General features: G+C 38.4%; 1 protein-coding gene across 1 annotated transcript; it reads left to right on the top strand.

Annotated features, from left to right (window-relative positions):
- Positions 1–735: 735 nt before the first annotated feature.
- Positions 736–23,260, top strand: DCUN1D5 (defective in cullin neddylation 1 domain containing 5). Its single transcript, XM_014060235.2, has 8 exons — positions 736–1,166; positions 6,966–7,057; positions 9,917–9,987; positions 11,250–11,341; positions 14,087–14,195; positions 14,277–14,381; positions 14,757–14,859; positions 21,164–23,260. Exons 1-8 carry the CDS (start codon positions 1,090–1,092, stop codon positions 21,217–21,219), a joined length of 705 nt encoding a protein of 234 aa, XP_013915710.1. The 5' UTR covers positions 736–1,089; the 3' UTR covers positions 21,220–23,260.
- Positions 23,261–23,951: the final 691 nt, after the last annotated feature.

Raw genomic sequence — 23,951 nt, 5'->3', positions numbered from 1 at the left:
TGTGGCTAAGTGAGTTTTGCTCCAATTTATGACTTTTCTGGACACATTTGTTAAGTGAATCACGACGGTTAAATTAATAACACAGGGGAATCTGGTTTCCCCATTGAGTTTGCCAGTCAGAAATTCACAAAAGGGGATCACACAACCCTGGGAGTAAATGTGTTCAGTTGTCAAGCATCCAAATGCAAATCACATTTCCATGGGGATGCTGCAATGGTTGGAAGAGTGAAAAAATGGTCCTAAAGTCACTTTCTTTTCAGCCCACGTGTAACTGTGAAGGATAATGCTGTAAGTCAGAGATCTTCAAACATGGCAACTTTTAAGACTGGTGGACTTCAACTCCCAGAATTCTCCAGCCAGCACAGCTGGAGAATTCTGGGAGTTGAAGTCTACCAGTCTTAAAAGTTGCCAAGTTTGGGGACCTCTGTTGTAAGTCGAGAACTGTAGTTCCCTTTGACTTCCGAAAAATCCTCTCCCGAATAAGGTAGGACGGTGCCCGATCACGCCCGTCTGGGGAAAGCGAACCACCCCAGGGAGAAATTGACGGCGCCCCCATCCCCGGCCGCCTCCATCCACGTCACAACCTCTTTCCAGTGACGCGTGCAAACGCTCCCGGAAGGCGGGGCTAATCCCCGCGTCGGCGCCGTCTCTTAGCTCCGCCCTGGAGGAGGCGGGGCGAGCGGGTGCCAGTCGAAGGGGGCGGCGGCGAAGGCGCGTTGCTGTCACTTCCTGCTCCCGCCTCTTCGTGTCAGGGCGGCGCAACGCGCTCGCGACTCCTCTGCGCTTTGCCGGCTTTTCCCCGCCGCCGTCGCCGCCGCGGCTGCTTTCTACCTCAGCGCCCGAACGGTCCGTGTGACACCCCCATCCCGCGCTTGCCCTGGCGGCACCCCGGCGGTAGCAGCATCAGCCGAGCCGAGGGAAAAGGCAAAGGGGCCGGAGAACTGAAGCGCTGCGCGGCGGCAGCTACAGCCGAGGACGGAAGAGGCGGCGGCGGTCGCTCTCATCACCCGGGAAGAGGAGGGGGGGGCACGCTGGAGGGCCTGGCTCCCCTCGTCTCTCGCTCGCTGCGCTCTACGGTGAACAGAGGAGATGCCCGTGAAAAAAAAACGCAAATCTTCGGGGCAGGCGGGCGACGAGTCGGGCCTCAAGAAATGTAAAATCAGCAGGTACCGGATCTGCCAGCGGGACAGGCCCTACTGTGGCTCTGGGGCCGCCCAAGCGAGTCAAGGGAGGGGTGGGGGGGGTCTCCTTTCCGGGAAGGCGGATTCAGAGACCCTCCTAAGGGGGGAGGAAGAGGAGACTAGCTCCTTCTTTTTTTGATCCCCTCTGATTTGAGGGGGGGTCCTTCCATCCCCACCTCCCACAATGGCTAGTCCTCTTTTTCTGAGACAGGTAAGAAAGGATGGAGATGTCAGTTACAGCCACCAGGCCCCCACTACACACACACACAACACACACACACCATTGAATCTGCCTTTCAGCTAATTGCTTCCTCTCATCCATCCATGGTCTTTTTCTCTCTCTTTAGGAAGTGGCCAGAATTGCATATTTCTTAGGGTCGTGATGGCGAACCTATGGCGTGTATGCCAGAGGTGGCATGCAGAGTCCTCTCTAGGCACGCGTGCCGTCACCAACTGCTCTTCTGGTTTCCGGCATGCCAGAAAACGGCCTGAAAAATGGTCTGAAAACAGCCCGGAAAATGGCCAGAAACCGCCCAAAAAACAAGCATGTGCATGCAGGGCAACTGGCCTTCGGGTTTCTGGTGCTCTGCATGCACGTTCCAGTTTGGGCACTCAGTGCCGAAAAGGTTCGCCATTACTGTCTTAGGATGACTTTTTTTTCTCCCCTTCTTACTGCTCTTGCCTGAAGGGGCTGGTAGGTTTACTGGTGATCCTGTAGCAACTTTCTCCCCAAGTGCTGCCTCCCAGGTATGATGGGTTAAGTTTACCCCATTAGCAAGAATTCAATGCCTTGCTTGGCTGGGTTGTATGGGAGCTGAAATTGTGAACATCCTGGGGAGCATCCAGGTAGGGGAAAGCTGCTCTTGACAATGACTAAAGTTTCAAGAGGCCTTCCTCAGCTCCTAGTCTGCTTGATCTGCACTAGTGATTTTAAAATCCTTGAATGATTTGTAATGAAGAGTAGTAAAGTCATTTTCCCCCAACCAAGACCCTACCATGGCATCTACAACAAAGCACATGGTGTTAAAATAACAGCATGTGTTATTATATGAAGGATGAAATGCCATCCAGTCAAGTATATAAATTCTGCAATTTGCTTGCTGACATCATGTTGCATGTGTTATTTGCTCCTCCCCTGCTTATCCTTCTCCAGGTCCCTATGGACAGGATAAAATAGAACATGTTGCCTTATGATGATGGGAGTTGCAGCCCAACATGTTTGTAAGGAGGCTGGTTAGGAAATAGTGTAATTTCAGCTTCAGCTGATTTCATTTATACATAAACATATATGTATAAGTGTGTATGTGTACATGTATACACACAGACACAAACATACATAGATATGTATGCACAATTATATATATATATATATATATATATATATATATATATATATATATATATATATATATATATATATATATACATACATACATACATACATACATACATACACACACACACACACACACACACACACATACTAATTAATTATATTTTAGATATATATATAAAACATTACACGCATACACAATATAATAAATTTATATGCCATCCACTCTGAAAAGTGAATGTGTACGTGTGCATATTTTGATTTTTTCTAGATGGTTGGAGAAGCAAGTTGTCGTATATACTGAATGAAGGCCAGGCAGATTTCACTATCTCTTAACTTGAAATTTTCTTTCTTGATAAGTACAGACCTTTCAGGATTTAATATTGGGCACCGTGATGTGCCTCCCAGCACTTTGGAATTCTTTGCCCAGTCCCCAGGTTCATGAAGTACCATCCCCTACATAAAATTGTTAAAGCAATGATATTCCACTAGGGTTTTTTGTTTTTAATCTTAGTTGCTTAGGGACATCCATTTTTGGGTAGATTGATTAATCGTATGTGCTTTTTTATATTTTTACTCTGTTGCAGAGAGGCAGCTTGGTATAGTGGCTAAGGCATGAGGATAGAAACTGGGAGAGTTCTAGTTCTGCCTTGGGCACAAATCCAGCTGGCTGATCTTGGACTAGTCACATTTTTTTTTAGCTCTAGGAAGAAGGCAAACCACTTTTGGAAAAACCTTGCCAAGAAAACTTCAGGGAATTGTCCAGCCAGTTTCTGAAAATCTGACATAATTGAACAGAAAAAGTTAACATGTTCATTTACCCCAATTATTCTGTACCCATTATTTTTCAAGTACAAGTTAAGGTATAATGAAAGTGCCTAAAGAATTACACTTCATCAAATGTATAAAAATTTTTACAGACTTCATCTTTTTAACACTATTAGAGACAAATTATATGAAAATGATAGCTAAAGCATGGATTTTGTCATAACATCTTAAAAGTTTACACTAGAAAGGAATACATTGATACATCTCTTTCGTAGTTTCTCTGCTTATATATTGTGTGGTAATGAATCAGTGTTTTATTTAAAAATATAAGTTATTGGATATATTTGCAGAAATGTTTGCCAGTTGATTGATAATCAATGTAAAAGTTGAATTCTGTTCAGAACCATAAACATTGGCCCCAAAGTCCAAAGCTTTTTCAGTCTACTATAAAAAGGCAAGGTAACTCTACTGTTCTCTCACTTTGCTCTCCTAAACCTGCTACTTATTTAGAAGTGCAAATACTGTTAAATTCAGCATGACAGACTTCTAAAATATACATGGATAGAATTGTGTTGTTAGAATCTCAAACATATTCTACCTGTTCCTTGAATACCAACTAAACTGTTATGTGGACCATAACTCTAGAATTGCAGAGTTAAAACTTTCTACAATCAATAGTGAAAGTGTATATATTGGACTAAACATAGTATTATCTATTGAACGAACATCCTATTTAATAGTCGGACAGATGCTTCAGATCTAGTTCTAATGGAAAAGGATGCCTTGAAATAGTAACACCTGAGATTGCAGATGCAGCCATGACATTCTCCATATGAAATTGCACTTCATTTTAGCTTATTGCTACTTAGATTTCTTGAAAAAGAGATGAAATGAAATCACAGTTAGTGTAGTGGTTTAAAGTAGAAGAAAATAGCTTTCTGCAACTTGCTAAAAATCATTATAGAAAGCATTATAGAAAGAAAAATAGCACAGGCTATTTCAGGTAGTTAGATGTTCTTTAAGAAATGAAAGATGATGTGCTGGTTTTTTTGGAAATGTTCATCAAAAGATTAGAGAGTAAAGAATAGGTAGAAAGAAGAGAAAAAGAAGCAACATTTCCCAGATTTATGTATAATAAATGATGTGTTTTATCATTTATTATAGCAGCCATTTTGTAAGTAGCTTAACATACTGTGAAGACTACAATATAAATGAATATAATGAATATATATGTGAGCTACAATTGCCAGAGTTTTAAATGGTAGTAACACTTGCCCTCAGTTTTGTATTACAAGCATAGTAAATACTGAATCACTCAAGGGCAGGTAAAATGAATTAAATGCCTTCAATTAGCTTTCTAATTGCTTGCCTTTACAGCTGCTAAGTGTCATGTATAAGATTACATTCAGTCTCTACTTTGTGTAGGAATACAAATTAAAGAGCCCTGACAGAATTCTCTAGTCCATCCTTAGGTTGAACACATCTAATGCAATTTCACTACTCAATTCATTCTACTTCTTTTACTGCAGGATGGTTTCCTTAATTGGAATCTGCTTCCTATTACTTAAGATCCTTATTGTGGTATTGCATTCTGCCACAGTAAACAATAAATTGCATCACCCCATTATTTTTCTGAGAGGTGGATGTGCCCATTTTTCTCGGTTTTTTATAGGATTTAGCACATAGTTTCTTAGCAATTGTCTTTTAGCCTTTCTTTGAATCAATTCCAATTTGTCTGAAAGCTTCTGAAGCTCAAAACATAATAGATCAAGTGTTTAGATGTTTCCCAACTGTGACAGATCAGTACAGTACAATTTTGGCTTATATTTTTAGTTCTGAGTATGAATGTTGAATGTCATCTAGAATAGGCTTTCAGTTATGGTAAACATTACTTTCTGCAGACAGGCACATATTATTACATGGCCTTTAAAATATGACTCATGTATCACAATAAGGAAAATGTTGTCAAGTTGAAATGTTAAGACATCTTGAATTTAATAGAATTTACTTTTATACTAATGTATTTAAAAATGGAATAATTATCAAAACATGTTGTCATGGGCATGATCTCATGAGATGTCAGGCCTAACATCTTGCAAGGTCATCTGGGATTCCTTCAAGCCTCTACCTCATGAGGAAGCATACTGGTTCCTCTGTGGGATAAGCTCAGGTGCCTGCAAATTAAATCACTGCTCTTCCTGCCTGATATATGTGGCCAGAAAAGGAATTAAGATATTGATACAGAGGATGAACGTCTTCTTGAGGAAGGAGATCATACCACCCTTGAAAAAGGTGGTAGTATAACTTATTCTCAAGCCATCATTCACTTGGTTGCCCTAAATAATTTCTGGCAGATACCCTTTTTAATAAGGTGGATGAAGTGGTTGGAGTTAAGTATACAAGTTCCTAGATGAAATGGTCTGGATTTTTTCCATTTGGGTTTATACTTGGGGATGGGAGGGAAACTGCATCAGCTACTCTTATACATGACTTGTTACATTTCTCAGCATTCAGTATCATCATACTTGGTATAATTTTGGACCATCAGTATGGCTTGGGGATCAAACCTTAGTCTTATAGCGGTTTTGCTTATTCCTTAATGTGCTTCTAATCAGTTTTGATAGAGTATCACCTTGAGTTTCCAGTAGGAGCTGCTCAAAGATTCAGCTCCATTGCCTATTTTATTTAATATCTAAACCAACCCAGTGGAGAGATTATTCATTATGTTGCAGTTACGTTTCATAACATGCTGATGATATCTAGTTTTAGGTCTTTATCCTGGAGGCTATAAGAGAATGAATGAGGTGGTAGATTTGGAGTTAACTGCAGCAAGACAGAGCTTTTGTTGGCACAGAATCCATGAACTCTTCCATGTATTCTAATACAATTGATTTTTGCCGAAGTAGATCTGTAATCTGAGGTCTTCTTGGACGCATGTTCCTTGTGGAACAGGAGATAGCAGCTGTGACCTAAAATCCTTTCAGAATCTTTGTTTGGTATTCCAGTTGCATCCTTGCATGGTCCAGAGGTGCCAAGGCTTATTTATATCTTTGTCATCTCTCAGTTAAACTACTGCAATTTACACAGGAATCACTGAGTTGCAGCTGTGTCATAGAATGCAGCCATTTACCTACAGATTAGCAGAATAATGATTGTTGCAGGAGTTGCATTGCTGGTAGGTTTCTTGGCCCAGTTCACATTGATGATAGATATATCTGGAAAAGCCTATGTGGCTTGACTTGGGCCACTGTTACCTTTAGGATCATCTACTATAAGTGGAATCCATTTGTTCCATGCAAAAGTTATTGAAACTTATGTTAAAGATTTTTGTGAGGGGCCTTTGTTTCTGAATTATAAATGTATATTATAATGTCAAGATGTTTTGCAAATTAGTGATTAAAAAAACTTATTGACAGAATAAAACAACTAAATCAGTCTGTTGCACAGCTTGTTAATTCTTTAAACTTTAAAATGGGTTGTGAGAATATCCAGAAAAGAAAAAAAAGACATCACTTTTGTACTTCGAAAGAAAGTATGGTTTGCTTCCTAGAAAATATGTAAAAAGTAATAAATTAAAGCTGTAAATTTAAGTATTTTCTAGATGTTATCTATTAATAAGCCATAATTCAGGATTTTTTGAAGTAATAGCAAGTTTACCAACATCTTTTTAATATGTATTTAAGTTATTGCAGGTCGGCAGCTTCCAATAAAGTGATAAGTGGTGAGGAGCATTTTTCAAGCAAGAAGTGCCTGGCTTGGTTTTATGAATATGCAGGTATGTAACTAATGCATGGTTAATGCAATTACTGGTGCTTAGTAATACTAAGACTGCGCTCTGCTTACATCCTCTTTAATGTGAAACTAACCATTTGTTTAAAAATGTTCAAATATAATGTGACTGGTGTCACCACACTATAGGTAGCCCTTGACTTACGACCACAATTGAGCCCAAAATTTTTGTTGCTAAGTGAAACATTTGTTAAGTGAATTTTGCCTCATTTTACGATCTTTCGTGCCTCGGTTGTTAAGTGAATCACTGCAGTTGTCAAGTTAGTAACACGGTTGTTAAGTGAATCTGGCTTTCCCATTGACTTTGCTTCTAAGAAGGTCACAAAAAGTGATCATATGACCCCAGGAAACTGCAACCATCATAAATATGAATCAGTTGCCAAGCATCTGAATTTGGATCACGTGACTATGGGGATACTGCAACAGTTGTAAGTGTTGAACACAGTCATAAGTCACTTTTTTCAGTGCTGTTGTAATTGAACGGTCACTAAATGAACTGTTGTAAGTCGAGGAGTACTTGTATTTTAAAAGAAAGAGTGTTCTCGGGTTAGAGAAATGAACATACACAGGAATTTCTCAGGTGTGAAATTCTGTTCACATATTGAGCTATATTATAATTTTTAAACTGAATATTCTGATTTGTTTGGCTCTGGGTAGGTGAATGGTATAAATCTATCCATGGAAACTTGAAAACTAAGGTTAATGGCTTAACGAAATATATGATCCACACTAAGTGTTGCTTATTCAACAAACCTCATTTGAGCAAACTATGGTTTAGTACATAGAGTGTCCTCATCAGCCTAGGTATGCCTGCCAGCTAAAACAGAGGAATAATTTATTTTTATGAAGCCAAAATACATGTCTTCCTTTTTTTATGTTTTTCTTCACATAAACATGGATTCAAAGCATTTCATCCTCTCAGAAAAGCAAGTTGGGTTGAGGAACAGTGACTGGTCAAAATTAAACACATTAAGGTCCAGTTGCATGAGATTATTATTTATTTATCCAGGACAGCAGGAATACAAAGTCACACCAGAAAAACATTCTTTATCTCAGAAAAATGTAACGCTGCAGAAACCTGGATTTGTTAGAGAAGAGAAAGATATATTCAGTTGCACTATGAACTGCAATTTTTTAAAAATATTTTGTTTGCAAAATGAATGAGTACTTGTTACATAAACAGATACACTGCAAAAACCCTTTAGATTTTTCCATCTTTCTATATTAATAGAAAAAATACTAATCTGATGCTGAAATCCTTAAATGATATCAGTCATTCTTTATAATTGTATGAACATCATACGTCTCCTATTATAGAGAGATGGGCAAATCTAGAGTCTGCTTCAAATGCACACATACCGTATTTTCACGACCAAAAGCCGCACCGGATTATAAGCCGCAGTATCAGTTAACGTTAATTTTTCAAACTTTTTTCATATATAAAGCGCACCGGGTTATAAGCCGCACGTTTTTTTTGCAACATCTGCCACTCCTCGCACTCCGCACTACATGATACACACACCCCCGCACCGTTCGTCCAGTAAGGTCGGGGAGGCGTTGGGCAGAATTGGGAGGGAGATTTTCAAAGAAGCGCACCAAATATCTCCCACGAACTGAATCTGAATCTCCCTCTTGATTTTACGTTCAAACTGGAAGCTCTCGCACACGTCCCTCGAGTCTCTCCCTCTCAATTTTACGCTCAAACTGGAAGCTCTCGCACACGTCCCTCTGGTCTCTCCCTCTCAATTTTACGCTCAAACTGGAAGCTCTCGCACACGTCCCTCTGGTCTCTCCCTCTCAATTTTACGCTCAAACTGGAAGCTCTCCCACACGTCCCTCGGGTCTCTCCCTCTCAATTTTACGCTCAAACTGGAAGCTCTCCCACACGTCCCTCGGGTCTCTCCCTCTCAATTTTACGCTCAAACTGGAAGCTCTCCCACACGAGGGAGGTGTGCGTGCCTGCGCGCGGTCATTTGCTTGCAAATTGAGAGGGAGAGACCAGAGGGACGTGTGGGAGAACTTCCAGTTTGAGCGTAAAATTGAGAGGGAGAGACCCAAGGGACGTGTGCGAGAGCTTCCAGTTTGAGCGTAAAATTGAGAGGGAGAGACCCGAGGGACGTGTGCGAGAGCTTCCAGTTTGAGCGTAAAATTGAGAGGGAGAGACCAGAGGGACGTGTGGGAGAGCTTCCAGTTTGAGCGTAAAATTGAGAGGGAGAGACCAGAGGGACGTGTGGGAGAACTTCCAGTTTGAGCGTAAAATTGAGAGGGAGAGACCCGAGGGACGTGTGCGAGAGCTTCCAGTTTGAGCGTAAAATTGAGAGGGAGAGACCAGAGGGACGTGTGGGAGAGCTTCCAGTTTGAGCGTAAAATTGAGAGGGAGAGACCAGAGGGACGTGTGCGTGGCTGCGCGCGGTCATTCGCTTGCGAGCTTCAAGTTTGAGCGTAAAATCGGGAGGGAGAGATTTTCGATCTTTTTCCATACATAAAGCGCATCGGGTTATAAGCCGCACTGCCGGTTTTTGATCAAATTTTAGGATTTTCAGTGCGGCTTATGGTCGTGAAAATACGGTATGTGTATGAGCATACCTTATGTGTTCTTTTGTAATGCAAATTAATCATTCAAAACTGGAACTGAACATTGGATGGCAGAAACTGATCTCAGTAAAACTTCTGGAATATGGAATATGGTGTAATTAGGAAACTGTATGCAACTCTGAAATGACTCATGAGTACAGTCTGCTGCTTTTCTCTGTTCTTTCCCATCTTACTCCAGCTTTGGCTATGATGGGCCATTGAGTGAGGCAAGTATAAATTCATATAGTATATGCCTTTTTTTCTTTTGAAGGTGATGATGAAGTTGTAGGACCTGAAGGAATGGAAAAATTCTGTGAAGATATTGGTGTTGAACCTGAAAATGTAAGCCACGAAATAGCTAATATAAGTTTTTAAAGTATTGTCCATTATTTGGTTACATTGTGTTTTCTGCTCTTTCTTAATTTTACTGTCACGAATTAGCAAATTACAAACTTTAAAAAGTTGTGGTTTTTTTTAACTATTTCAATTTTACAACTGGAATCAATTTCTTAATACATTTGGGCATGGGCAGATCTTAAAGTGCTGAAACTACTTCCTGTATAATACCCCTATGTTTTTATATTTTCTTCCAAAGTTAAGAGTATGCAAAGGTATACCTTTCCTTGGGATTCTGGTATAGTGAGCAGCTGCATGACCCTAAAAAAAGATGCAGGTATTTTAAAAAGTTGCAGCTACTGCAACTGCCTAGTCCAGGGGACATTTTTGATCATTTTAACGTTGCAAGGTTAAGTGGAGGCTTTCTTACAGTTATAGGAAAAGATCTTTTAATAGCTCTCCAAGCACCAGATAAAAATCAAAAGCAGTACACCATCGGGGAACAAAAAATAATAATGTTGGCCACCCAAAACCTACTATCGATTGGTATCAATCAATAATATTGCTTTGTTGGCACCAAAAGTATTTGTAGCATTTTATTTGCTTTGATGAATTGTTTTGATAACTCCAAAAGGACAGTGCGTGATGCATCTCTGATGCATTTCTGAGGGTATGACATTCTAAAACAATGGAGATAGTCTGAAAAGGTTTTCAAAAGGTAGGATCAGGCACTTCCTGCAGTGATGGCTTTCCAAGCAATTAGGGAGAACATTTTAATGCTATGGGGGGCAGAGCAGGAAAGGTTTTGGTATAATTTCTTATAGAGGCTTCAGATGAAGCTATCCTCTTCTTGCATTTGGGAGGCCTTGAAGACCTGTCTCTTGCCCAGCCTTTTGCTTAAGATGAGTGTAGTTCCATTCAAGAAGTGTGTGTGTGTTTGCGGCTGCCTGGTTTTGCCAACTTCTACTTTTGTTGTATTTTTATTGTTTTATACTTTTGCATATTTTTTGTGAACCATCCACAGTCATTGGGAGCCAAGCGATGTACAAACTGGATTAAGTAAATAAACTAATAAAGTAAATAGAAATGGAAATTCAGTTGTCAGCAAGGTTCTGAGAGTTGTAGTCCCGACACATTTGAAAAAAGTAGCAATTTGGACTGTTGAACAACTTTTGCGGCCAACCACTGTTTTTAAAAAAATGTTTCTTGTAAATTTTGTTTTTTTTCCTCCTCTCTGAGCCCACTTTTATTCCTTTATTCCTTTACAGATTATTATGCTAGTTTTAGCCTGGAAACTAGAGGCTGAAAGCATGGGTTTTTTTACAAAAGAAGAGTGGCTAAAGGGAATGACCTCATTACAGTAAGAATTTCTATTTTAAGTTCTCTTTGATATGTCAAAATATTTTGATACATATGCACATGCCACTGTATACTACTAAAATTCTCCCGTCTGTAACCTGAGTAAAAAAGTACATCGTAGGGCAATAATATTTGAACCAAGATACTTCAAACGGGTTAATTTAGAGAAGGCATCCAAAATCCTGGATCTATGACTCCTGTGAGATTGAAATTTGGCAAATTTGTGGTCACTATAGTGCTGCCATCTGCTAGCCAGAAATTCAGTAGACCATTCCCAGTCCAGAACTCTGGAAACCATGGAAGCAGGTAAGCTCTCTTGCACCATTCTCTGTGAGAGGGCCATGCTCATGCTTCCACTACTTTTTTGTCCTTGATCATTCTGTTTCTCTGTTTAAATAAGGAAGTAGCTCTGAAGTGATGACCCAATGGGTCATGTTGCTGTCAGCTTTAGGATGGGGTAATGCATCAATTGTAGCCTTTCTTGATCTTGATCTGTCACACAATGACCATGATAACCTCCTGCACCAGTGTAGTGGGAGGGACAGACATTCTCTAATGGTGATTCTCCTTCATTTAAATCCAGTTTTAGTTAGTATTATAGTGGGAGAGTATTCTGAGACCGTATTTTGTGATGTAACTCTCCCCTTTCCTTTTGAACATCTATATGGAGCTCCTGGGGAAGGTCATCCATCAGCATGGAGTGCAGTATCACCAGTACACTCAGTTATATATCTTGGCCCTGGGTTGTCCAAGTGACACTGTCTCTGGTTCTGTCCCAGGGTCTGAAGGTTCTGGGGATCTGGATCGAGTTCAATCTGAAGCCAAATTTGTTCTTGATCTCCCCCTCCTCCCCCGCTTGGCTGGGTGTTTTCCAACCAAAAAAGAAAGAAGAGACAGAAATAGAACCAAATTAGCTTCAAAATTCTAAAACAAAGTGGTGAGCTGTAAATAGTTACATCATACTCATATCTATAACGTTTACGTTTATTAGGATTTGTATGCCGCCCACTCTCGAGAAACTCAGGGCGGCTTACAGATAAAGTAGGGAGGGGGAACATATAAAAATTAAAAAGAACAGACAATTAAAATCGCACAACATTCATATAACTTAAAGTGGGGCTGGATAAATCAACAGCCCCAGGCCTGCTGGACCAGCCAGGTCTTAATCGCTTTGCGGAAGGCCGGGAGAGTAGTAAGGGTCCGGATCTCCACGGGGAGATCGTTCCATAGGGCCGGAGCAGCTACAGAGAAGGCTCTCCCCGGGGGAGTTGCCAGCCAACATTGACCGGCGGATGGAATCCGGAGGAGGCCTAATCTGTGCGATCTTATAGGTCTCTGGGAGGTAAATGGCAAGAGGCGGTCTCTCAGGTAGCCAGGTCCTAAACCATGTAGGGCTTTAAAAGCAACGACTAGCACCTTGAAACGTGTCCGGAGACCAATAGGAAGCCAGTGCAGCTCGCGGAGGAGAGGTGTAACGTGGGTGTACCTAGTTACCCCCACTATCGCTCGCATGGTTGCATTCTGAACTAACTGAAGTCTTCGAACACTCTTCAAAGGCAGCCCCATGTAGAGCGCGTTACAGTAATCCAGTCTTGAGGTGATGAGGGCGTGAGTGACCATCCGAAGGGCCTCCCGGTCCAGATAGGGTTGCAACTGGTACACCAGGCAAACCTGGACAAAGGCCCCCCCTGGTCACAGCCGACAAGTGATGTTCTAACGTCAGCTGTGGGTCCAGGAGGACTCCCAAATTGCGTATAAAGGAGAATGTTTGTAGCAGGGTTGAAATGAGGGGTCCTTGGTGCTCTCTGAGCTCATTTGTTTTCTTGCAGACGTTTCATTATCCTAACTGGGTAACCTCATCAGTTGAAGCAAGAGTATCTTTTATTGTTGGTGTTACAGTTAACTTAGAGTACTGAAGGCTGCAGGGTAGAATCCATTAGCCATTTATGCCTAGATACTGGGATCATGAAGCTCTTGTACTTGTTATGCTGTTCTGAATAGAGCAGTTTCCCAAGTTTATTCTCAAGGTATTCATTTATACAATGAAAGCATTTGAATTTTTGAAAGAACTTTATTTATTTTTTATTTTAAGAAATTATGCCTTGTATATTTTTAATTGTGTTACCCCTCCCCCCATGTCTTGGATGTAATCTTCAGATCTCCTCTAAAAGCTACCATTAAATTGCCAATTTTAATAAACAGAAAGGGAGAATGATTACATACATGGGAAAATGCTCCCATTTTCTGTATTTGATTAATTAATATTTCCCTGAATCTGAAAAAAGACAGAAAGCAGGGCCTGAATACTAAAGCCTTCTCATACACTAAAGCAAAAGGGTCTGTTGAGACAAAAAACTAAAAAACTTAGAGTATCACAGACTTCCATTAAACATAAATTTGTTCAATTTAAAAAAACCTTAGCCCTATCCCAGGTTAGCCACACATCTAATGCAGTACATAAAATCCAAATCAAAATTGGAGATTTTATTCCTTTCATTTTCATTTTGTCTTCTGAGAAGTGCTCAAAATTCAGAAATAATATGTTGAAATGTACTAAACAATAGAGAATTTCTGATTTAATGTACAAGCAGATAAGATTAGAGACATTGTAGGCTGTAGAAAATGACTTGGGGGTCACGGGCATGAGATCCGTGGAGTCTAATAACAAGTAAATATTATATCATACATACACACATTTCCTTTCCCAAAATATTTGACATATAACTATTTTACTTTTTAATTTAAGATGTGACGGTACAGAAAAGCTTCAAAGTAAATTTGATTTTTTGCGATCCCAACTGAATGACATTTCAACATTTAAGAATATCTACAGATATGCATTTGACTTTGCAAGGGTAAGTGAATCATCTAAGAAAATAATGATTTAATTGTGCATTTATACATTTTCTAAATTGCACTTTTTTTAACCTGTATAGGATAAAGACCAACGAAGTCTTGATATTGACACAGCGAAATCTATGTTAGCACTTCTTCTTGGAAGGACATGGCCACTGTTTTCAGTGTTTTACCAATACTTGGAGGTAGGAATGTATTAGAAAAAAAATCAAACTATGTTAATGTTTTAATCCACCTTCACACATTATATGCTAACTGTCCTCTGCAAATTTTCATGCTTTTTAATTTTTATGATTTTAGATTTTCAATACACCTTTTGTATTTCAGAACAAATGTATGCATTTTTAGTACATTATTCTCTGCCAAATAGCTCTCTCAAAATAAAGGCAATGATAGTTGGCAATTTAAAATGGAAATCTATTTTAAATAGATTTAGATTAAATTCACTTTTTCTTCAAGCATTTCTTGATACGCTGTAGACTGTTACCTTTTAAAAGTATATAATACTTGTAATGTATGGCACAGTATATCAAATGATAACATTTCTTATTTTTCTGCAGCAGTCAAAATACAAAGTAATTAACAAAGATCAGTGGTACAATGTGTTAGAATTCAGTAGAACTGTCCATGCGGATCTTAGCAACTACGATGAAGATGGGGCATGTGAGTATTCTACATTCATTATTTGTTTAGGGTTCCAGCTGCAAGTTTCAGTTTCCATTAGAGTTCTAAAGAGATTGAAAGAGTAACATTCATATGAAAACAAAAAACACGAATAGGAGGTTTGGGTAGAATTATAGAAGTTTGTTTGATGTATGTTTAATTTCAAGCTTGGAACAAAACACCCCTGCTTGTAATGTTACACCAAAAGACTTTGCTGTAGCATGTTAGTGGAAACAAAAATTGCTTAACTGTTCAGTGTACCTTTTGAAAAACAACTCTGAAATTTTAGTGGTTTTCCCATGAGAAAGAGTGATAACTCAGGACCAATTGTTGCTCTTCTATTTTTACTCAGGGCCACACAAGCAATGATACTCCATGCGGAATGTTGCTTACTGCTGAATAATTTCTGAAAATTTAAAAATTAGCTATGAAAACATAACTTCTTTTTCCACTGAAAAATCTAAATTAGATGCTTATTACAACCAGTACCACCCAATAGAAAAAAGAGGATTATTGTCCTTAAATGAACCCAACAGATTACAGATTAAGAAAACCAGATGAATATTTTAATTATTTTCTTTCAGTTAGTACATCTGACCTACAAGGTTTTTTTTAATGTTCTGATTTTTTCTTTTCTTCAAAGAAGCCATTGTCTTGGTTGATGTTGTAAGCATTACTGGATTTGTTTGCATTCTCATTTTTTTATTTACCATTCTTGCCAAATTCAACTCTACAGAGCCACTGAATTTTATTTTCCTAGTATTTTTGCTGGCACTGGGAATGGTTGCAGGCTGCAGAAAATAAGATAACTACTGATGCTTAGATGAGTCACATTTGATTAATAACTTTATGACAATGTGAAAACATTCATACACAAAGTATAACTTGCACATACATTTAAGAAGTCAACCAGTTCCAATATTTTACTAAAAATATAACTATCTCAGCAACATTATTGACATTTGTGTTTCACTGAAACTAGTATTGACACATACAGCATTGTGTTATATGTCTACAAAGTGAAACACAATACAACACAGGAGGCCACCAACCATAGCAAACTTAAAAAGGTAAGGGTGGTAAGGCAGGTGTAAGAGGTAAAAGATGCAGCTATAATCAACCTTCTTTTGTTTGGCTGTGTGATTTACTGCTTCTGTCTTCTCAATATTTAAAACTTATTTCCTTCATCAATAGGTGCAGTATAAGCCAATAAATTGTACTGCTTAGCCTGGGCAAAATATGATGCATAGCAGCCCTGTCACAAGCCTCCAAATAACAACTAAATTGCAATACTCAAAACAGACAGAACACAAATTGATTCCTTCCCAGAGATCCAAGTTTTATTTCATTCTTGGAATTCTCCTAATTATTGTTTGAGCTTGGTACATAACATTTCTTTCAGATTAATACAATATTGTACTTGGATATTATTTAGATCTAGATCTAGAGGGATACAGTGTTGGAATCACATATAAAAATAATAGCATCCGACCCAGTTAACGTTAATATACAAAAATGTTTCATATATGCTGGTCAGCATGTTTTGATACATAGGTATGTATATGTGTGTGTGTGTGTGTGTGTGTGTGTGTGTGTGTGTGTGTGTGTGTGTAGAGATATATATCTAAGGGTATATATATATATATATATATATATATATATATATATACATACATACATACATACATACATACATACATACATACATACATACATACATACATACACCCTTACCGGCCTTCCGCAAAGCCATCAAGTCCTGGCTGCTCCAGCTGGCTGGGGGGAGCTGAGAAGCATCTACCTCCACGGAAATTGTGAATGTTGGTTTTGTTTTTAATATGTTGTCTTTGTCTCGTTTCCCCCCTTTCCCTTGTCTTTTGTGAGCCGCCCGGAGTCCTCCGGGAGTGGGCAGCATACAAGACAAATAAATAAATAAATACATACATACATACATACATATATATTAGATTTTTTTTACAACCCCCGGTAGGCCCAAATATGGGAGGAAGATCACTACTTCCATTCTCTGTCCTTCGGCTCGTCACAAGAGACCATCCAGGTAGAAACCCAATATTTTTACTGTTGCCTTTTTGTTACATTTTGTTGTATTTGTGCTGAATAAAGTCTCCCTTTATTTATTTATCAGCACAAATACAACAATATATGTATGTGTATATATATATATACACATGCACATATACACACATATACATATATACATATATACATACACCAGTGGTGAATTTCATTTTTTTTTACTAACGGTTATGTGGGCGTTGCTTGGTAGGCGTGGTAGGGGAAGGATACTGCAAAATCCCCATTCCCACCCCACTCTGGGGCCAGCCAGAGGTGGTATTTGCCGGTTCTCTGAGCTACTCAAAATTACCAGTTCTCCAGAACCTGCTGAATTTCACCCTGATTTATACCTATATAAGAGCCATGGTGGCACAGTGGTTAGAATGCAGTACTGCAGGCTACTGTTACTGTTGTTACAGCTGCAAGCAGTTCAGCAGCTCGATTCTGAAGGTTGACTCAGCCTTCCATCCTTCCAAGGTCAGTAAAATGAGGACCCAGGTTGTTGGGGGCAATATGCTGACTCTGTAAACCGCTTAGAAAAGCCTGTAAAACCCTGTGAAGCAGTATAGAAATCTAAATGCTATTGCTATTTATAATTAAAGATATTCTTAAACTTCTTCTGTTTTCTACAATAGGGAGAATATAATTATGCAGGTTGCCTTCCTTAAGAATAAATTTAATCTGATATAACATCTCATTTTAATCTCCTTTTGGAGCTTTGCACTTATTGAACACCGTGACCCGTCAAAACCGCGGTAGACAAAACCGCGCTCGACGAAAGCGTGTACCTGACGTCATCAGCAGCGCGACGAAAAAAATAAAAAATAAATTGAAATTAAAATAAAATTAAAGCAAGCCGATTCACATAAAGGTAAGGGTTAGGTTTAGGGTTAGGTTTAGGGTTAGGTTAAGGGTTAGGGTTAGGTTTAGGGTTACGTTAAGTGTTAGGGTTAGGTTTAGCGTTAGGTTAAGAGTTAGCGTTAGGTTTAGCGTTAGGTTAAGGGTTAGATTAAGGGTTAGGTTTAGGGTTAGGTTTGGGGGGGTTAGGGTAAGGTTTTTGCTTTAATTTTAAATTTACCGCTCACAGCGCGATGTTTTCGTCACGCTGTGATGACATCACGTACGCACTTTCGTCGAGCGCGCTTTTGTCTACCGCGGTTTTGTGGTGGAACCATTGAACACATTCATTTCTATGGTGCTTCAGGGTATATAAAACTTTAAAAGTCTAGTTTAATTGATTTTTTGTATCTGTATGAATCAGTCAAAAACAATGGCATTCCCAACATAATATTGAGTAACTACAAGGATAGTATATGAATTGATTTGATTTAATAAATTTATAGGCCGCCCAATCCCGAAGGACTCCGTTGAATGTTCTTGAATTATGGGACTTTGCCTGCTTGTGTTTCGTGACTAGATAATATTGTGGATTGATATGTTGGACTGTTATTTGTTTTGCTACATCACCTCTACCATTTCCTTTTCAAAGATGTTTTTATGATATTTAACAAGTCTTTGTTGCCTTCCTTCAGATGATAAAAACTGTAAAAAGTACACATATGCATTTCTTTGCACATGTCTTGATCTTTAATAGCTGCATGTGTGTGTATGTATTATTTATTATATTTCTATACTGCTGATAGTTTATAGCATAAATAAACCAAAATCATAATACAATCCAGTCAATAAAACCAGAAGAAATCATATTTATAGGATTTTTTTAAAAATCATGATATAGCAATAAATTACAATTAAAAGGTTCCTGATTTAGTAACTTTCTGGAAAGTTCTCAAAGTTGATGCCACCTAGACTTTAGAGGTAGCCTAGAGCAACAGGCCTTCTGTCCTTTTAACTGATGTGCATCAGGAACGGCGACCACACTAAAAAGAGTAAATAGATTCATATTTGCTGGTTGAGAATGTAATTGTGATATGCTTTTTAACATTTTTGTCGTGTGCTAAATAAAGAAATAAGCAAGCATGCTGATTAGATTACTTCCACCTGGAAGAGGTGGTCCTGAAGATACCTGGAAGATAAACTAGATCAGTGTTTCCCAACCTTGGCAACTTGAAGATGTCCGGACTTCAACTCCCAGAATTCCCCAGCCAGCGAATGCTGGCTGGGGAATTCTGGGAGTTGAAGTCCGGACATCTTCAAGTTGCCAAGGTTGGGAAACACTGAATTAGATAAGACTTTTGTAGATTGAAGCAGCATTTCTAATTATACCCCAAACCTATTGAAATCCCGTCCCAATCCTGGCTACCCACCCATCCTCACACACCTGGCCATGGTCACATGATTGCATTTTGGCACTCAGCAACCAACTATGTCTGTTTGCAGAATCCTGAGACCATGATTTTTGGCTTTTTTTTTGTCAATTTCCAGCATTTACTTCCAGGAACAAAATGGCTATTGGTAAAAATGGGTTCAGCCAACATCCTTAATGACTGTCGTGTTTGCTTCACAACCACACCATTCACTGAACAACTGCCACAAATCTAATAAAATTTGGATGTGGTCTCATAGTGGGCTGCTTAACAACCCCCACAACTTAATCATAATGCTCGGCCCAAGTATAGTTGTAAATCAAGAATTACCTGTATTCCATTTCATTTAAGACATTTAATTAAAATCCCACCACCTTTCTTTTTGAAATTTTTATTTTATTTTATTTTAATTGAACAAAAGCACAAAAAAGAATGATCCTTCATTACATCTTGTAGAAAGCATGTCGATTGGTTACAGATAACTTTCGTGCATTTCTTCTACAGTCATTACTTATAGTTCATATTAGATTATACACTTTAAATCAAAAATCTTTGTATATCTTACTATCAATGTACCACAATTCTCATTTGACTACAATTATTTGAACATGCTTTTACCTCAAATCATTCATACTTAAGGACACAACCACATAATGGCATTCATTAGCTATTTCAAAAAATCCTCCAATAACATTACACCTTTATAACATCTTTTAAATAAAAGTCAATTAATAAAGTTTCTAAACCTAATCACCAAAATCAACCAAACCCGCCCAGGGTTTAACTAGGTGTCCAAGAATCCTTGTCATGGTTAGAATTCTGTAGGGCGTCCTGCAGCGGATAAGACCTTTGTTTTTAAACTGACCTCAATGAGGCAAAGGAGGCATGGTTAAAGAAAAATCTACTCAGTCCTAGGGCAGATAGACTGTATTTAACCCATGCTTGGACTCTCCCGCAGTGCCCAGAGAACGACCGTTCAGGTAAGCCAACGGTCATTCTACACAAAAATATTACTACCTGTCACTATTTGTAGAAGGAGGGAAAAAGTCAGAAAGATTAGCAATCTCTGCTCAAAGGAGGCCCATATATGTCAGCTTATAATCAAAATACATAGTTGCCATTCTGAACATTTACTAATGGAAGATCCAATGCTAATGCATGGACAGGGCCTAATTCTGAAGTGGATAAATTGGGCCAGGGTTCATTTTTAGCAGTAAGAATTGGGGAAAAGAAGAAGATTAATTGTGTTCCTATTTCTTCCATAAATAGAAGTATTATCTTTTTCTCTGCTTAAAATAAAAAACCAACATTTTTCCAATCCTAGTATTTAAAAAAATATCTCTGCTACCAGTAGCAATAGGCTGGCAATGTAGTTGCAGAGTACTATATATTGGCAAATAACATGAGGTAGAGTCGATTAAGTTTGGTTAGTATTGTCATTATAGTCCATTTTCCATGCTTTCTCTCTGGAGTAGTACAGTGTAGAACATTGTTTCAAGAATTCTTTCCCTGTGTTGCCTTCTGCTTCAGCTGTTGGCTTGTTTTTAAATAAAACAATTATATATCAGCATATTTTCAGCTAACATTGTATGGCTTTGCAAAAATGCAAAGAATATGTCTTGGCCACAAGGGAAGAAAAGTCTATATTGTATGTTAGGACACGTTTCTTCATTAGGCCTGGTTATAAATCACCAAACTGTGTCAAAAAAAAATCTTAATTTTCAGCATCAGCTTAAAAAAAAGAATGTCTTGCCTAAGGTTCTAATGATAGTAGATTGCTTTCTTGTTTGTTTGCAGAACTCCTAGATCTTAGAGTCAAAATGAAGTGGCATAAAAGCACAACAAATTAATTAAAAGAATGATTGATCATCCACTTTGGAATATGTTGTCTTTGCCACTGCCAGAAAATCTGAATTTCCTCTGAAGTACTGGAGTTTGTAATTGCCATTTCTCCCTCCCAGGGCCTGTTCTTCTTGATGAATTTGTGGAATGGCAAAAGGATCGCCAAGCATCATAGCAAGAGCAGCGGTGAAGAGAATGCTGGATCTTGCGATGCCCAAAATCTACAAACACTGATTCAAAACCAAGGATTGCGTTCACATCCTTATGAACTTTAGTCATTTTTTTTTCCTTTTATTTTTAAAGGAAGCCTTGTTACACATGAAAAGGGCATTGAACCACACACTTCTGAGACTGAAAATTGGAGGTTTTTGTCTTAAGTTTCTATCATTTCAGAACAATAAAGATTCAGATTTGTAACAGTCTTAAAACGTGAAGGATATGACTATGGGTCCTATACTCAAAACCAAAAAAAAAAAATGTTGAATGCATCAGAAATGTCCAATATGAGTGACTGAATTCCAGATGTTTGTTACAATTGTAGTACGGTAGAATAAGAATTTGGTAGATTGGTTCTTGTGGAATGAATGCCTTTAGAAAGGGTGATTAACCTTAAGCCTTGGCTGGTGCTTTGCAAACACCTCTATCACTTGTGCCATAACTGAACAGCTTTGTGGAGATAAAGCCTTTATTAATTTATCAGCAAATCCTACTACTTTTTTCTTTTGGTTTCTAGTAGAACATTCATGGTGGCCTGTTTTTGTTTTCCTTAGAAGCACTAGGAAGATGCCTTCGACAAAACAATTGTAAAACTTGAAACATCATTTGTGTTTAATTATTATATATAGGACTTCATCTTAATAGGAAAATTAAACTAGATCTTCTGATGTGCATTACGCTGAGAATAAACTATTACGATTCTCCTCCCATCTCCAAATATGGAGAATATGTTTTTTATTGTCCTATTTTCAGGTATACACATTCTAAAATTAGGAAGAGTTGCACTACTTTACATGATATATAGCCAGCTATCAGCAACTGATTAACACCCAAGGACTACTCAGATGAATAGGTTTAGATAAATATAAATGTTTACAAAACTTTAACTTCGTTTTGTGAAACAAATTATATGTAGGAGAACCGCTAATAGGTAATTGGATGAATAGTTAGGAAAAACATAGACCACCTTCTATAGCAGAATTGTGAGATCACCTGTGTGATATGATATAGTCCTCCTAGCTTACCATGCCAGGTAAAAACATGGTAGTATCTCAGGATAATGAAAATGCATTGTGCACAGTATAATCAGATTCAGGTAGAACAAGATATAATCTCTTGTCTATATGGTGCATTCTAAGTATTTTCATTTTTTTTAAAAAAAAATATTGGTCACTAACAGCCCTTAAGAATCTTTCTGGTGCTGGGAGATGTTAGACAGCAGTTGGAATTGTGTGTTAGCTGCAGAATTTCCATGAGCTGTCCAAGGGATGATATAACATCAATGAGTTGGCTGTTTTTTGGCTGTCTGCAAAAGAAAAAGGCAGTTTGAAGTTGCAGGAGGAAGTACATCAAATACCTCAGACGTCCTGATCTGACTCAGTTGCTTTTCTTGATAAGTATCCCACGATACTTCAGAAATGTTTCCCATAGCCCTATATGAACATATCTGATCTGTCCAGGGGCTTTTTGGTGGATGTGCTGAAATCCACTTCTGATTGATGCCAAACTTTTTTTAAGAAGTCATACTGTAGACTTAGACATAGCTGTTATGGGAGTCAGATAAATTGAAGTAGATGGTGCTTCCAGCTTCTTTATTTTTCCAGGGTGCAGCATTTCTAAGCCAAGGACATAACTGGCCAACACAAAGTATTTCATGATTTCTAAGGGTTAGACACGTTACAGGTGGACAGCAAAAAATAAATTCAATGGTCGGATGAGCATTGCAGAGACGAAGATGGTTTTCAAATGCCTTAATAAGGCAGGTGAAGAGATTGATTGCCTGATGTATTTAATATTCACAACCTGAATACTTGATATAAGCCTTACTGTCGAACAACTAATGGTTAGGATGAGTTATGTTGAACCAATCTTTTCAAAATGGACAAATATCTTGGGGGTGGGTTGCAGCCAAGTTTGGCGCTGATATTGTTGTTTCCCCAAGTGAAATAGTGCTTGTTTTCATTCTCTGATGTAGATGGGGAATAAAAATTCAATCTAGAGATGTGCATTTGTGAGTGAATCATGTATTTATTACTACTACTACTCCCTTTCTGCCATAAAGAGGTATCGGTAGATCCCTACCCTAATTTGGGCATAGCCAGGCGGGTATACATTGAACCAATGTCAGAAAAATATGCAAAGGAATGAGGATTTGCTCCTGGCATCCAGTTTCCCAAGCTCTGCTTTATAAAATCTTGGGTTTTCAAGTTGAAAAATGCAAATTGGGAAGATACAAATAATATAAAGAGAACATCTTTTGAAAATCCAAATTGCAAGCTCTGTAGGAACAAGGTAATCAATAAAGTGTAATCAATCCATTTTTATCAGCTGTTTCTTAACAATGATATCAGATTGCTATGAATTGCTTCTCAGGTTTTATCACTTCTTATAATTAAAAAAAAGTTTAGGGTTTTAGGACAACAGGTTAGTGATTGGTTTTTAAAGTTGTGGAGTGCTAATTAAAAATGCAATGAATGCTTTTTACTTTATAATTCATTTTTACAAGAAAATGGAAACTGGTAAATGGAAGCCCGTTAAGAAAATATATTTCCTTCTTCTCTTTCAAAATCAGCTGATGAAATTGCTTGAAACTTAGAAATTGAAACGTAGAAATTTCTACCATCTGTTTCTTTGAGAAATACCTGTCTCCTGTTGCAGTCTCATCTCTGAAATATTTTAAGATACTCTGGT

This window comes from Thamnophis sirtalis, unplaced genomic scaffold (genome assembly GCF_051295495.1).
Source record: "Thamnophis sirtalis isolate CommonGarterSnake01/CBP01778 unplaced genomic scaffold, rThaSir2_p1.2 scaffold_8, whole genome shotgun sequence".
NCBI classification, from domain to species: Eukaryota; Metazoa; Chordata; class Lepidosauria; order Squamata; family Natricidae; genus Thamnophis; species Thamnophis sirtalis.
The sequence above is the reverse complement of the archived record's forward strand: the minus strand, read 5'-3'. Positions and strand labels throughout refer to the sequence as shown.